The sequence below is a fragment of the Macaca thibetana genome, chromosome 16 (assembly GCF_024542745.1).
Source record: "Macaca thibetana thibetana isolate TM-01 chromosome 16, ASM2454274v1, whole genome shotgun sequence".
Lineage (NCBI taxonomy): Eukaryota > Metazoa > Chordata > Mammalia > Primates > Cercopithecidae > Macaca > Macaca thibetana.
The window spans coordinates 8,609,257-8,623,452 of NC_065593.1; the positions used below are offsets into that span (position 1 = coordinate 8,609,257).

At 42.7% G+C, this 14,196-nt stretch overlaps 1 protein-coding gene across 4 annotated transcripts in view; it reads right to left on the minus strand.

Moving 5' to 3' along the window:
• Nucleotides 1-1,418: 1,418 nt before the first annotated feature.
• Nucleotides 1,419-14,196, minus strand: part of MYOCD (myocardin) — a 221,284-nt gene continuing 208,506 nt past the window's right edge. For all 4 annotated transcript variants that reach the window (XM_050765608.1, XM_050765610.1, XM_050765607.1 and 1 more), the window contains 4 exons: nt 13,873-14,016; nt 12,201-12,329; nt 9,690-9,747; nt 1,419-7,323 (listed from right to left, as the gene is read on the minus strand). In XM_050765608.1, coding sequence (XP_050621565.1) covers nt 6,752-7,323; nt 9,690-9,747; nt 12,201-12,329; nt 13,873-14,016 — 903 coding nt within the window. In that variant the 3' untranslated portion in view covers nt 1,419-6,751. The remainder of the gene's footprint in view (nt 7,324-9,689; nt 9,748-12,200; nt 12,330-13,872; nt 14,017-14,196) is intronic.

Consider the following 14,196-nt stretch of genomic DNA (forward strand, 5'->3'; position numbering starts at 1 on the left):
GCCCTGCTGGGTAGCACATAGCATGCAATTAATCAGACTACGCATTATTCCCTATTTTCTTGTCTCCTTGCTAGATGGCAAACTTCCTGAAAGTAGGAATTATGTCGTAGAAATCTACTATTTCTGCCTTTTCAGCACCCTCTGGTACTAGCACCCCAATTTTCTCTTAGAAGAACTCACCTTCCCTACTGCCGGTCCATAAGATTCAAATGATCCCACTCCATAGCTCAGGGCTGAGCAGGGAATCCAGACCCTGTGCGTGTATTTATATCCGCTTCTCATGGCCATAGAGATGGATTCAGGGATGACCATTACCTGCTGGGACCACTGAGAGCAAGCTCTGAGATTTCTGCCAGGACTCCCAGGACTGAGAAACTCTCTTGCTGGAATTGCTACACGTGGGGCTGCTGGTAACCCATGACCTTGTTGATTCTACATGAGAGAGCCCACCAGAAAGTAAGGCTGACGCAGGGGCAGAGAGAGCTGTGGTAGGGAGAAAGATCAGTTCTTAGCTAAACCAGGGGTTGGGATGTTTGTCCACTCCAGGGTTCTTTTCACAGTCTGACATTTCCCCTATGTGGTTCATATGTTCACCAATGACAAAATAATAGGCAGGAATAAACTTAAGAGGAAAAGGTAGATTAAAAACTAGGTCTTATTCAGGGTGTCTATATATACAGGCCTCTTGATACCCAATTTATCCTGTGTTGTTATTCAACTTGCTCAGTTACTAAACTGATGAAAACATTGAATTGGCTAAGTTGTATATGTAGGTGTGTATCTTAATAGGCATATGCATAGCTTGAGAATCTGTTTTGTAAAGGTTCTGATTGTATTAGTATGATCCACAGTAAGTATCAGCTCAGGCAGTGTGTGCAGTGCTTGAGATCCGGGCTTTGGAGTTAGGCGAATTGCATTCTGACTCTTGGCTCTGCCATTTCTCAGTCGTGTAACTTTAGGCAATTTATGTATCCTCTGAGCCTGGTGTCTTTATTTGCAAAAACGAGGATGATAATGATACTACTTCATGGGGTCATTGTGGGAATAAAAGGAAACAACACATATAAATAGAACAGAAAACCAAACACCGCATGTTCTCACTCATAGGTGGGAACTGAACAACGAGATCACTTGGACTCAGGAAGGGGAACATCATACACCGGGGCCTATCATGGGGAGGGGGGAGGGGGGAGATATTGCATTGGGAGTTATACCTGATGTAAATGACGAGTTGATGGGTGCAGCACACCAACATGGCACAAGTATACATATGTGACAAACCTGCACGTTATGCACATGTACCCTAGAACTTAAAGTCTAATAATAATAAAAAATAAATAAATAAATAACAATAAATAGCACATTCCACAAGGCCTGGGTACATCACACAGCCACGAGAAAAAAAAAAAAGCTTTACATTTCTTTTTAAAATAAACATTTTATTTAAAAATATATGCATTTTCTTTTAAAAAAAGAACACATGCCAACTTTGGTATTTTAGCCACTGCTTTTTGTCTCTTCCCAGTAACCCACATTTCTTTCTGATTATGCATAATGGAGCCAAAGAGACCAACGTGAAAACACCACTCCACAAGGTCCCACAGAGAACCTATGCTTGCTCTTTTTTTCTTTACAAAGTGTCTCTTTATGCTTCGCTGAGGGAGGATTTTAAGCACCCAGCAATACATCGTCCTCCGTTCCCACTGCAGGGCCATTGGAGAGGAACTCTGGGGAGCAGTGTGGGTTCCTTTCCTTTGGAAAACATTAAAATAACTTCCAGGATCCCCATCGTTATACTCCCCTTTTCCACTAACACACAGGAGCTGTGAAACCACTTCGAGGAAATGCATGCTCCAGTGTTCATGACGGGAGCAGATGGTTAAAATAAGCACAGGAGACCTTCAGGCGTTGGTTTGTCTTAATCCACAGGGAAAATCGCTGAGTCCCAGAATCAAAAGGGAACTTACTCACATGTTATTGCATTCAATGGGTCCTATGACAATTTCCCTGGCAGATGACAACAAAATTCTTCCCAGATCTCATCCTGTCTTGCAATCGTCTCCCCATGGGTAATCTCAATCTAACCATGGTTTCTCTATAAACCTGGACTCTAGAATCAAACTCAGCTCCTTAACGCAACTGACCAGTTCTTGGCACTATCGGATCGTCTTGTTCCAGGACCTGGGCTTTGTGCGTCTGTCAGTATCATCTGTCTAATAAACCATTGGCAATTTCGACCCTGAACCAACCTACCAGTTTATATTGGATTTATGAGAAAACCAAGAACCCAGACTCTTTTCACTACAATTTTTCTCATATCTGATATTTGATAGCAAACTGTGTACCAGCAATTAGGAATTTCCTTCTGTGAGGAAGGCAGTTGAGGGCTGTAGGGGGAAATCAAATTGCCTTCGTATTCTTAGATGATTTTCTTTTAAGGGCAAGAGGCTCACCAGTAAGTGTCCCTTTTGTCTATAAAGCTGCTATGATACATAGGGATAGGACACAAAAAAAGTTTCCTCCACCCTTTCCTTGCTTTCAAGGGGCTTCTGTATCTGGCAATCAAAACAAATCTTCAAACTCTCGTGGATGTTTTAAATGATGGGAAATATTAAAAGATCTCCAAGTGATAGACTACTGGTGTTTGTCCACCAAGAATAGTGCAAGAATTTTGGAGTGAGAGATAGCTTTTAGCTAAAAAGTGATCCCCACCTCTACCCTCCCTTTTGGAAAAATGAAGACCCCCCTCCTTTTTTTTTTATCATAGCTAAAAGGTTTCTAGTTTGAGAACTGGGAGATTCTCAGTGTTCTTATATGTAGCAAATACAACTCCCTGGTCATTCAAATCTGAACAATCTGTGCTGAATCAATTCAGTATTGTTTATCTGAAGATTTGTGTGCTTTGCCCATGGTGGGTATCAAATATTAGCCACTGGATGAGTAAATCTGACGTGGGAGTTTTCAGCCAGACCAGAATCTGTTTCTAGAAGAGCCGATTGACTTTAAAATAAATAATATTTGGAAAGAACTATTTTGAATGCTTCGGATAGGTTTTACTGATTCTTTTTTTTTTTTTTTCAGGTTGGATGTAAATGTTTTTGAATGGCAAAAGGCTGACAGTTCTCAGATCCTTGATTGTTCAAGTGAATGTTGTCTTGGTTTCCTCAATTACTGGTACAATTATTGTAGTGCTAAGAATGACTTCTCCTTAAAAAAATTCTGATTTACTTCTCATAGTGTTACATCTTAGCTGAACTGAGAAGTTCATAGATCAGAAAGTTTGGCCCTTTTTTTCTTCCCTTCCTTCTTTCCTCTCTTCTTTCCTTCCTTCCCTTCTCCTTCCTTCTCTCTTTGCCTGCCTTCCCATCTCCTGTCTTCCCTTCCTTTCTCCCTCCCTCTCCTTCCTCCCTCCGTCCCTCTCTTCCTCCCTCTTTCTCCCTTACAATAGAATATGTGTTGTCTCATTAACGTTGTTAGAAGCAGGGTCACGACTAATAAGCACTGGCTTGCCGCAAGCACTTGCACGAATACATTTTTTGACTTCTTTAGGTAAGTATGAATCTACTAGACTGCAGCAGATAGCTGCAAATGTCTTCAAGTCTTCATCACCACGGGGGTTCAGAGGTCCTAGGAAAACTGCACATGGTCATCTTCAGGTTCTAAGAGCATTAGGAAACTTGAATGTGACCATCTTCGTAAGTCTCTGTACATCTTTTAGTCGTGCCTGAATTGTCATCACAAAAGACACAACTAAGAGTTTAAAAGAATTTAAAATAAAATTCTCAATGGGAGACATATTCATGGATTATCTGATGTACTGGAAGCAGCCAACTTCATCAATTTTCTCCCAATTATCTCCAGTTTTCTCCCTCAAATTTCATGTCTGAGCTATGCAGAGAGAGGGTGAATGTGGTTTGTGGAGACTGTGGAAGGTGGTTGAGAGCAGTTATCCAGAGATCTGCTCTTTTAACTGTGTTGGTTTGCATTGGGATATAGGAACCATTTTATCTTTTGTCTACCGTCAGGCGTATCGATCAGTCCTGGGTCATAGCCCAAAAGATTCCCATAAAAAAGCACAATCTGGAGAAGTACAGAGGCCTCCTAACTAGGTCTAGTCTCTCAGATAGAAATACCCAAAGGAAAAATATAATTAACACTCAGTCCCAGGTCTCAGAATAGGGGCACTGTGTGAATTTGTTTTCCAAAGGAAGTAAGGGGAAGAAAAAGAACGTACAAACAGCAAAACGTGACACCTGAAAAGTGCACTGACCAGCAAGCTTTGTCAAGACCCCAAGAAAACATCAACAGCTGAGGAATGAACAAATGTGTGGAGTGTATTAATAAGGTTTTCTTCCCCAGTAGCTTCATCTTCGAAGGAAACACTGGCAATTTTTTCTTCTGGATTGTGTTGGTTCTGATGACTGACATAAAAGCAAAATAAAAAATTTACCATGTGGATCTTTTAAAACACAATGCAGATAAAGGAATGTAAAATGATTTTCATGTTCCTTTCATATTCCTCTATAAGAGACTGTGATACCATTTCCAGCTACTAATGGTGAAGCCGTTCTGTCTTTTCACATCCATATTCACTGCCAAGATGAGCTTGTTCACGATAAGCAAGTAGCTGTGAGTCATCGGGTTGGAGTCGTTAGTCATACACAGAGAGACAACGTGTAGTCTGGTTGATTAATCAGAAATTCATAGTGAGGAAGGCCAGGTATCATTCACATCAGATTAAGGGTTAAAGGCTTTTGGTGTAGAACTCAGTAGTGCTGCTTTTGAAGATACATGCACACACAGATATAATATACACATATGTATATATCTATCATACATACATGTGTATTTGTGTGTGTATGTGTATTTGCCCACATCCCACCCCCAGAATAAGATCTGGCAGCTCTCAGAGTAGCAATCACCAAAACCTCTCTGTGTTCACACATTTTTTACAAGTTAACAATGGAATGACTTCTAAATCTTTGGTTTATCAAAAACAGAGCTTCTAAAATCACAACATTTTTGATTATTTTTTCTATAAGTGCACAGTGAACAACATTTTTTTTTTTTTACAAAAGATAAAAACAGTGCCTTAGTGATTTAAATAAAAAAACAAAACAACAGCAATAGCTCCTTTCTACAGCATGCAACAATATAAAATGGTGAACTGGAGCCACAGTGAGCCTTACAGAGACTGTCCTGAAATTTTAGTTTTTTCCAACTCCCAGCCAAAGCCACGAGAGGTAATGAGGAATGCACATTCGACCATTGTCTTTTTCCTTCCATTGTTTTCAATGTGCAATTCTGTTTTCTTTCAAAAACCCAGATCTGAAATTCTCTCCTGTAAATATCATCCGTATTTGTCTTTACAATGTAACGATTTCCAATTTCCCCAGAGCAACACAAACCAATAATTTCTTGAAAACTAAATGAGAATAGAAGGAACGTGGTGACTGATGGACCAAGTCACCAGTTTCTTCCTCAAGAAATTCTTGCGACTTCCTTTTGCGGCAAACTGTGCGTGTGGAGAATGAGTTCTCCAGAAGAACCTGGATTATTACATTTGTCAAAAATGGCTTTCTTAGGAGTATGGCAGCTTGTTAGAGCTGAGAAGTCCTCCCCTCCCGATGTTGGGGCAGAAAAAGAAAGATGGCCAAATGAGGAACAGGAAAGGATTGGTACCTTGAGGGAAAAGTGGAGTGAGAGAAAGATAAACTGATAATAGCAAAACAAAAGGAGAAGTTGGACTCCCATAAGTAATAGTCCTGTTATAGGAACCCAGGGTGTTTATTCCAGGGTATGTGAAATGATGTGATTCTCTAGTCCTGTCTGAATTATCCCTGGTACGGCTTCCTTCCTGTGCCTCGAGATACGTTTCTACCAATGTGGTCATCTCTAGTCTTTGGAACTAAAGGGGGCTGGCGGTGTTGGGGAGCTTGTGGCATCTCCTTCGGGGGAAGAAGGTCTGCATCCTTCAGGGTTCTCATCTAGGACACGTACTTATCAGCAGAGATATGGCGGGAATGATTGGGTCACTGGTTGAAAAAGAAGAAAGTTCTGGGTGGAGTTCTGTGGACTCAGTTCAGGTTAACTGTTATTAGTGACCACACAGAGTCCTGGGTACAGGTTCAGAACCACTCCAGTGGGGCAGTTTTGTGGTAGAGGGACATTGAGTTGATTTAGCTTTCCTCGAAAAAGATTGGTTTTGTCCCTCTGTCTCAAGAACTTTTGATTTGAAGCTGGGTCTGGCTTCTCTTTTGAAAGATAGTAATGGAGACATTGGGCAACAGCTTCCATCGCAGGTATGTCTTCCATAACCTTGGAGGGCTGGCTTCCTTGTGCTCCCAAAAGACTGTGTTTCCTTTCCACGTTATCTCTAGTGAATTAATGAGAAAAGCTTACAGTGTGAGCTTATGCCCCAAAAATGCCTGAGAAAAATAATGGGCTAGAAAATATACTGGTCTTTGAAAAGGCAGTTAAATATCTTTTTTGGCATCCTTAATCTGAGAAAGCACATTTTTGAATGCACTGTTGAAATCATTAACAGGTACTGAATGTTGGTAAATATTACAGTATATGTATTTCTAAAAATGTCTTCTATTTGTTCTTGTTGATTGGCACAGAAGTCTCCATTGCTTCTCTTTAATTCTCTTCTTCTTCTTCTATTTTTGGACAGTAAAGTACGTATGGCTGTGTGCTTTCCCCCATGGTACTCCTATTGGTCTTCCGTAGCGCTGGTGCATCGAGCATTCTACCACTGCTGTAAGTGAAGGTCCATGGAAGAACTCAAATTGAGATCAGTGACATCCAGGAAATCGATGTTGAAGATGCTGGGACTGCTGGTGGTGAGGGCGCTAAAGCCTGGTGTGGAACTTGGCGGAGTGAGGTCCAGCCACTCCATGGTTTCCCAAGGAGATTCAGTGAAGCTTAACTGCAGCCCACTGCTGTCCACGGAAGAGGGTGAAAACTGTGTCTGCATCGGAGAGAGGGGGCCTGGCAAGATCTCATGTGCATTGAAGAGGTCTTCTGCAGCCTTCCCAGAGAATCCATCCATTATCCCATCAAAATGAGGTTCTTCGCTCCCAATTTTTAGGAGGGTGACATCACTCACCTTTCCTAGGGGGCTCTGGGAATTTAATAAGACTTCAAGATGCTCATCACTGTCGGTGGCATAGGGATCAAAGGGGATCTGGTTGCCTGAAGAGGCTTGTTCAAAGGAAGCCGAGGGCTTGGGGAGGACAGCAGTTGGACTTCGGGAAGATCTGGGTATCTTTGGGACTTTTTGAAGACATGAGTGATCCTCTCTAGCGTCTGCTGGCATTTCTGTGGGCAATACACGATGTGACTTGTTAAATCACTTCAAATTGAGCATGCCACGCAATATGAGTGAGTTACACTTAGATACAGAAGACGGCCATGCTTCCCTGGTCACCGCTCGCCACCCAATCTCATCTCTAAGCTGCTCTGTCAATCTCCAATTCATCGTCCCTCTGGTTTTTCCCAAACCCTTTCCTCTTGGGAATTCCACTCTGTGATTCTGAAACTCTCTTCCCCGAAGGTTCCTGTGCCTACTCCTCTGACCCCTGGTAGTCCCTTGAGGACACTGAGTCCATCCCGACACCCTCAGTGAGGGCCTGAAGATGAGGGACCAGGTGCCACGCCATTGCCACTTTCTGATTGCTACTCCACTTCCTTCTGATGACAACTCAGCAGTTTTGGGTTTTGAGGGTGACACCAATGCCTCACCCCTAGCCTCCTGGTCACTCCTCCTCATTCACTGAAAACTCTACTTCCTACTCCATTGCCTTTTCCCCACTTCAGCCCTTCTCATTCTGTAACCTGAGCATCCTTGGAAATCACAGCATTCATGGTGGCCTCTCAGCTCCCGACTTGCTCCTCAACTCCAGTGATTCCCTCTTTCCCACCCTGTCAGATACACCTTGGATTGTGTCATCTCCAAATACTGCATCCCTCTGAAAGCTCACTTTCAAGCTATATTTTCTACTCTCTGTCCATCCTCTCCCAACCCTCCAAGCCACTTATTAAGTACCTCGTAACAATAATTTCCCGACCATTTACAGTCACGCCAATCCATAGACTCTACTACGTTATCACTGTCCACCAGTCCCTCTGGTCTTCACTTCTTTCCTTGTCCAGCCTGTAGTTTTGGCAGAACCCCACCCCTGGAAGAACCTGATCGTCTGCCTTCGCTGAGCATGCTCTGGATCAGCAGAACGTTGCAAGAGAAAAATTAAACAACTAAGCTGACTTAGTTTCACTTTAGATTTCTGATGTCAGACCTACCGCTGGCATTTAAGACTGCAAAACAACCCTGCTGGGTTTCTCCAGAAAACTCAATTCATTCATGATTAAGTCATAACTGCTCTTCTTCCTCTGAATCTTCCACACTCCCCTTCTGCATCCTCATGCGTTTCTGGCCTTGCCACATATTTCATTAAAGATATACAAGGGCAGGCTGGGTGCAGTGGCTCACGCCTGTAATCCCAGCACTTTGGGAGGCCGAGGTGGGCGGATCATGAGGTCAGGGGATCGAGACCATCCTGGCCAACATGGTGAAACCCCGTCTCTAATAAATATACAAAAAATTAGCTGGGCGTGGTGGCGCACGCCTGTAGTCCCAGGTACTTGGGAGGCTGAGGCAGGAGAATTGCTTGATCCCGGGAGGCGGAGGTCGCAGTGAGCCGAGATTGTGCCACTGCACTTCAGCCTGGTGACATAGTGAGACTCCGTCTCAAAAAATATATATATAGATAGATATGTGTGTGTGTGTGTGTGTGTGTGTATATAAATACAGACATCTGATATGAACTTTTCTCATTTTTCCATCACAGAACTCATATACACACATATGTTTGTACCCATCTCTTTCTTCTTCCCTCTTGTTACAGTGGAGGAAAGGTCTGTTCACTTGCTTGTTATCTGTCTCCCTTACCAGACTGTAAACTCCATAGAAATCAGGACTTCATCTGATGCGGCACTGAGACTAGCACAATGCCGGGCTACCCCTTCTCTGAGCCCTTTGCTACCTCTGTCTCTGAAATTTTAAATGTTTTTGGCACAAGGGTTCCTCCAAGTTCTTTTCTTTTTTTCTATACATCCTCCTCAGGTCATCTTATTTATTTGTGTGGTTTGAAATTCTAGGTACACACTCTGTAATTTTTTAAGTAAATAAATGAACAAATTAAAAGATGACAAAAAGCACATGTTGATTATGTTTTATTGCTAGCATGAATAACATTTAAGCCTGAATGAACCATCCAGTGGAAGGTTACTAATTGAATTTCACTTTGAGTAGGTGGTACAAAACGTTCATTATCTGCTTTTTTCTTTTCTCATAATTGAGAAGGCAGGCACATTGAGATTAGAACATAGAAAGAAGTAGTGCAGCAAGAAAACACTTAAGGAAACAAGGATTAAGCTGAAACACGAAAACTATTAAAATGATTCTGAAAAATGTTCCTAGGACAAAGGCAGTGAGGAATCATCCACTATGCTTTCTTTTACCAGCTCTAAAAATGTGCGAGAAGCTCAAAGGAAATGACTCTCCCTGAGGACTGCCTGGTACATCCGACTCACAGTGTGCATCTGATCTTGCTACCGAGAGTTCATTCCTTAAGAGTTCACGCGGGCTCAGAATGTCCTAATGGACAGGACACAGGCAGTCTTACCTCCACTTTCAATAAGCACGTCCAGGAGTTCATCCATCTGCTGACTCCGGGTCATTTGCTATTACAGATTAACCAAAGGAGGACAGATAATTTAGAAGGTGGTTATCTCCGTAGGAAATCATTAGAAGCAGCACTGCAGGATTTTGAACTAGGTTTGGTTAAGTTTTTTTTTTTTTTTTCTAATTGTGGTAAAATACACATAACTTTAAATTTACTATCAACCATTTTTAAGTGTACAGTTAAGGGGCATTAGGTACATTCACACTGTTGTGTGACCATCGCCACCATCTGTCTTCAGAATTCTTTTCATCCTGCAAGATTAAAACTGTGTACCCATTAAACCAGAATTTCCCACACCCCATCCTTTAGCCCCTGGCGACCACCATTTTCCTTTCTGCCTTTACGAATTTGACTATTCTAAGTCCCTCCTGTGAGTGAACCAGACAGCATTTGTTCTTTTGCAACTAGCTTATTTCCCTAAGTGTAATGTCCTCAAGGTTGATCTATGTTGTGACATGTGTCAGAATTTCTGTTTTTTAAAGACTGAATAAAATTCCATTGTATAGATATAACACGTGTTGTTTATCCATTCATTTGTCAATGGACATGTGGGTTGTGTGTACCTTTGGGCTACGATGTATCATGCTGCTATGAACATGGGTGTATTGCTTAATGGTTTTTTAACCATGTTTGATTAAGCTTCAGTATTAATTTTAGGCAGATAAACTGCTGAATGAAACAGTCTACTACAACAGGAGAAAGGAAAAAGAAGGCACAATGCTTCCCAGCACAGAGTACTTTAGAGTCAGTTCTATCGTTTGAGAGGTTTTCATCCCAGGAGCAGGACATCTTAGTATATAGAAAATGTCTTTTTAGGCTCTTACTTTGAAGTGACCTGAATCTACCTCTTGCTTGGTTTCTGCAATGTGGTCCAAGAACTTGGCTCATATTTTGTTGGTTCCTCATTGCAGTAGCTTGAGGAAGCTGTAGACACTTGTAGGGTATGTCCCCTCCTCTCTGGCTCATCTCAGTAGAGTCTTATTTCTGGATGTCCACTTTGCCTGGCTCTCTTCTTTTGAAACTGAAGAATCAGCTGACGTTTACGGAAACCAGGGGAGAGGAATGGGGAGAACAAAGGCATATATCCATCTCACTACTCGGAGAGCCCAGACTCAATAAACGCAGGTATCAGTAATCAATATGGATGGGAGCACTGACCAAAAAATGAGTCATTTACCAGTTCAGAAGGTACCAGAAGCCTAAGTGTCTGGCAGGTAATTGAAATGAACTGAATATAGAATAAGAAAAAGAGGCAGAGAGCAGAGCACAGCTGTGGCTCAAAGTAGCAGGAGAACCTTGCTTTAGGCAATTGTCTCGCAGCAATGTGGCTCCTGGGTTGCCAGATCCTCTAACTTTTTAGAAATGAGAAAGCCCACTTTGCATACCATCTCCTGTTATTTAAAATATTCTTTAAGCCAAACAAAACTTAACTGCAGGCTGAGTTTGATCTGTGGGATATCTGTATACAGCAACTGATGTAAATGCTCTTCTCTGGGTTAAGCACATATGAAGGGCTATCAAATACCTTATCCAAGCTCAGACTATTTGAAATAGGGGATCATTAATTGTTTTCTGTTTTTCTTTTCTTTCTTTTTTTTTTTTTTTTTTTTGAGACAGGGTTTTGCTCTTGTCACCCGGGCTGGAGTACAATGCTGCGAACTCAGCTCACTGCAACCTCCGCCTCCCCGGTTCAAGCAATTCTCCTGCCTCAGCCTCCCGAGTAGCTGGGATTACAGGCACGCGCCACCACACCCAGCTAATTTTTGTATTTTTAGTAGAGAGGGGGTCTCACCATGTTGGTCAGGCTGGTCTCAAACTCCTGGCCTCAGGTGATCCACCCGCCTTGGCCTCCCAAAGTGCTGGGATTACAGGTGTGAGCCACCAGACCCAGCCTTGTTTTTTCTGTTTCCTACTTTTTAATTTTGAGGCTTTCCAAATACAAACGAAAGCAGAGGATACAGTGAACGTCCTTGCGTTTATTATCCAGCTTCAACACCCATCAGTGTTTTGGCAGGGTCACTGAATTTTAAAGCCAGGGAGGACCTTAGGAAGTATTATTACCCTGACAATCACTGTCATCTATTTGAGAAGCTATTATGTACCTGAACAAAGTGGTAAGTGTTAGGTTATCTAGAATCCTTACCAAGCAAATATCCCTATTTTGTGTAAGAGAGCTGAAGTGTTCACCTGAGCGACAGTGGCAGCTGGCAGATGGCAGAGCTGGTACCAAAGCCAGACAGGTGATCCTCTCTTCCGTCCCTGCCTCACACAGCTACACACGCAACACTGTTTTCCAATTACTGTCCACATAATTTGCTCATTCTGGTGGCGTGGCACATGACACACTCAGTATCAGAATTTACAAACTGCGTGAAGTTTATCGTATAAAACAATGTCTGTTCATTGAGTCAGTCTATTTATTCTTCCATAAAGAACAAATCACACGGTTACCTGCTTTACGGCATCTTCATAGGATGGAGGCTGTGTTACCTCTGAAACTGCTGAACTTGACTTAGAAAAAGTTGGGGATGGAATTGAAAACTTTGGCCCCACCTTATCAGAAGAGTGTAAACCAGCCATCTGCATGGGTAAAACATGGAGAAAAGCATTGAATTCATGGGTCTGACATGATACTGTTTCTGTTCTAGAAACAACAGGCTAAATTTTGGAAAAATTGATCTAAGAGGAAAAGAAAAGGTCCAGGACTTAGAAAACAACTCCCATATATTAACAATAGTGAATGCTACCGTGGGTTTATTGGTGGTGGCATCTTAGAATGGGAACTTTGCAGATCTATTTTCCCCCTTAAGGTGCACCCTCTTCTTTTAGGGGAAAATAAGTAAGAGTCCAGTTCAATACGAAAAACATCAGGCCGGGTGCGGTGGCTCATGGCTGTAATCCTAGCACTTTGGGAGGCCAAGGTGGGCAGATCACCTGAGGTCAGGAGTTCGAGACCAGCCTGGCCAACATGGTGAAACCCCGTCTCACTAAAAATAAAAAAAAATCAGCCAGGCATGGTGGCGCACCTGTAGTCCCAGCTACTCGGGATGCTGAGGCAGGAGAATCGCTTGAACCTGGGAGGTGGAGGTTGCAGTGAGCCGAGATCGCACCACTGCACTCCAGTCTGGGTGACAGAGTGAGACCGTGTCTCAAAAAAAAAAAAAAAAAAAAAAAAAAAAAAAAAAAAAAAAAAAAATTCAACCCAGGAATTTTCAGAGTAATCTATCCCACAGGTCATTTATTCCAAACGGGTTATTTTGCAGAGAGCTGGAGGCATTGCTGAGGTCTCTTTATGAACCAGCTTTGTTTATTGTGAGTGTGTTCTCCTGTGGAGTGCCTGGCCCACGTCAGGGTCTCTGTCCCTTCCCTGACTTGTGGTATGTGGCACTTTTAAGTCATGCTTATGTTGTTTGTCTCCTTTCTGCCACCTCTTCTTTGCCCCTTGAGACTCTCCATACCCTGAATCCTTCATACCCTGGACTTCTTCCACCAGCTGAAAGGTGACGTCTCTTCCTTTTCCATAAAGATATTGCACTGTGACCCCTGCTTTGCACATCTCTCCAATCCTGTCCAGGGATCTGTGTCCCTCTCTCTTCCTCCAACATGTTTCCCACACACCCTGATCCCAATCTTTAACTTCACAGAAATGGGTTAATTGTTCACGTTGTTTTGCAAACAGATTATGGCCATTTTAGTCATCACGATTTCTGTCTGGGATGACCCCAGGAAATGACTCCCTGGGAAAACTTCTAACTCATATTTGTACATCCTTTTACACACACTTGGAGTGGATTTGTTTCTCTCTAAAATGAAATTTACTTCTGCCTTTAAAGGGAACTTCATTATTGCTCACGTTGGAGGACCTTTCCAGCCCTTTATAATCAATCTGTCCCTCCCTCCCACCAGCATTTAATGTTGTAAGCATAGATCAGTCATTATTAACCTATATTGTTCTTTATTTTTTTATTTTATTTATTTATTTTTTGAGACGGAGTCTCGCTCTGTCGCCCGGGCTGGAGCGCAGTGGTGCGATCTCGGCTCATTGCAGCCTCTGCCTCCCGGGTTACAGAAGAGAGAAGAGGCAAAGTGAATCCCATGTTGAAGCCTTTTTTCAGGTGCCTACCTTTTGCTGTACACATGGGCTTTTGGGACAAGGGTTGCCCCCAGCACCGTGACTGCTGTCTGCTTGGGCTCCAGAGAAGGGTGGGTGGAGGCTGGAAGAACGGGGAGAGAAGCTTGGAGGATGGCCATCGTGAGCTCCTGAGTTCTGTAAAGGAAGAAGTGACAAATTACATGGCCAGCAGCAGCTTACTTGAGTGTGACCTTGGCTGACAATTCTGGTTCCTGCCCTGTGTCCCCTGGTGTCATTTTTACAAACCTTCCTAAATTCCATTACCAGATGAACTTGCCTAAAATCTGGCTTTTTAGACGTCATCTACTGCTCAAA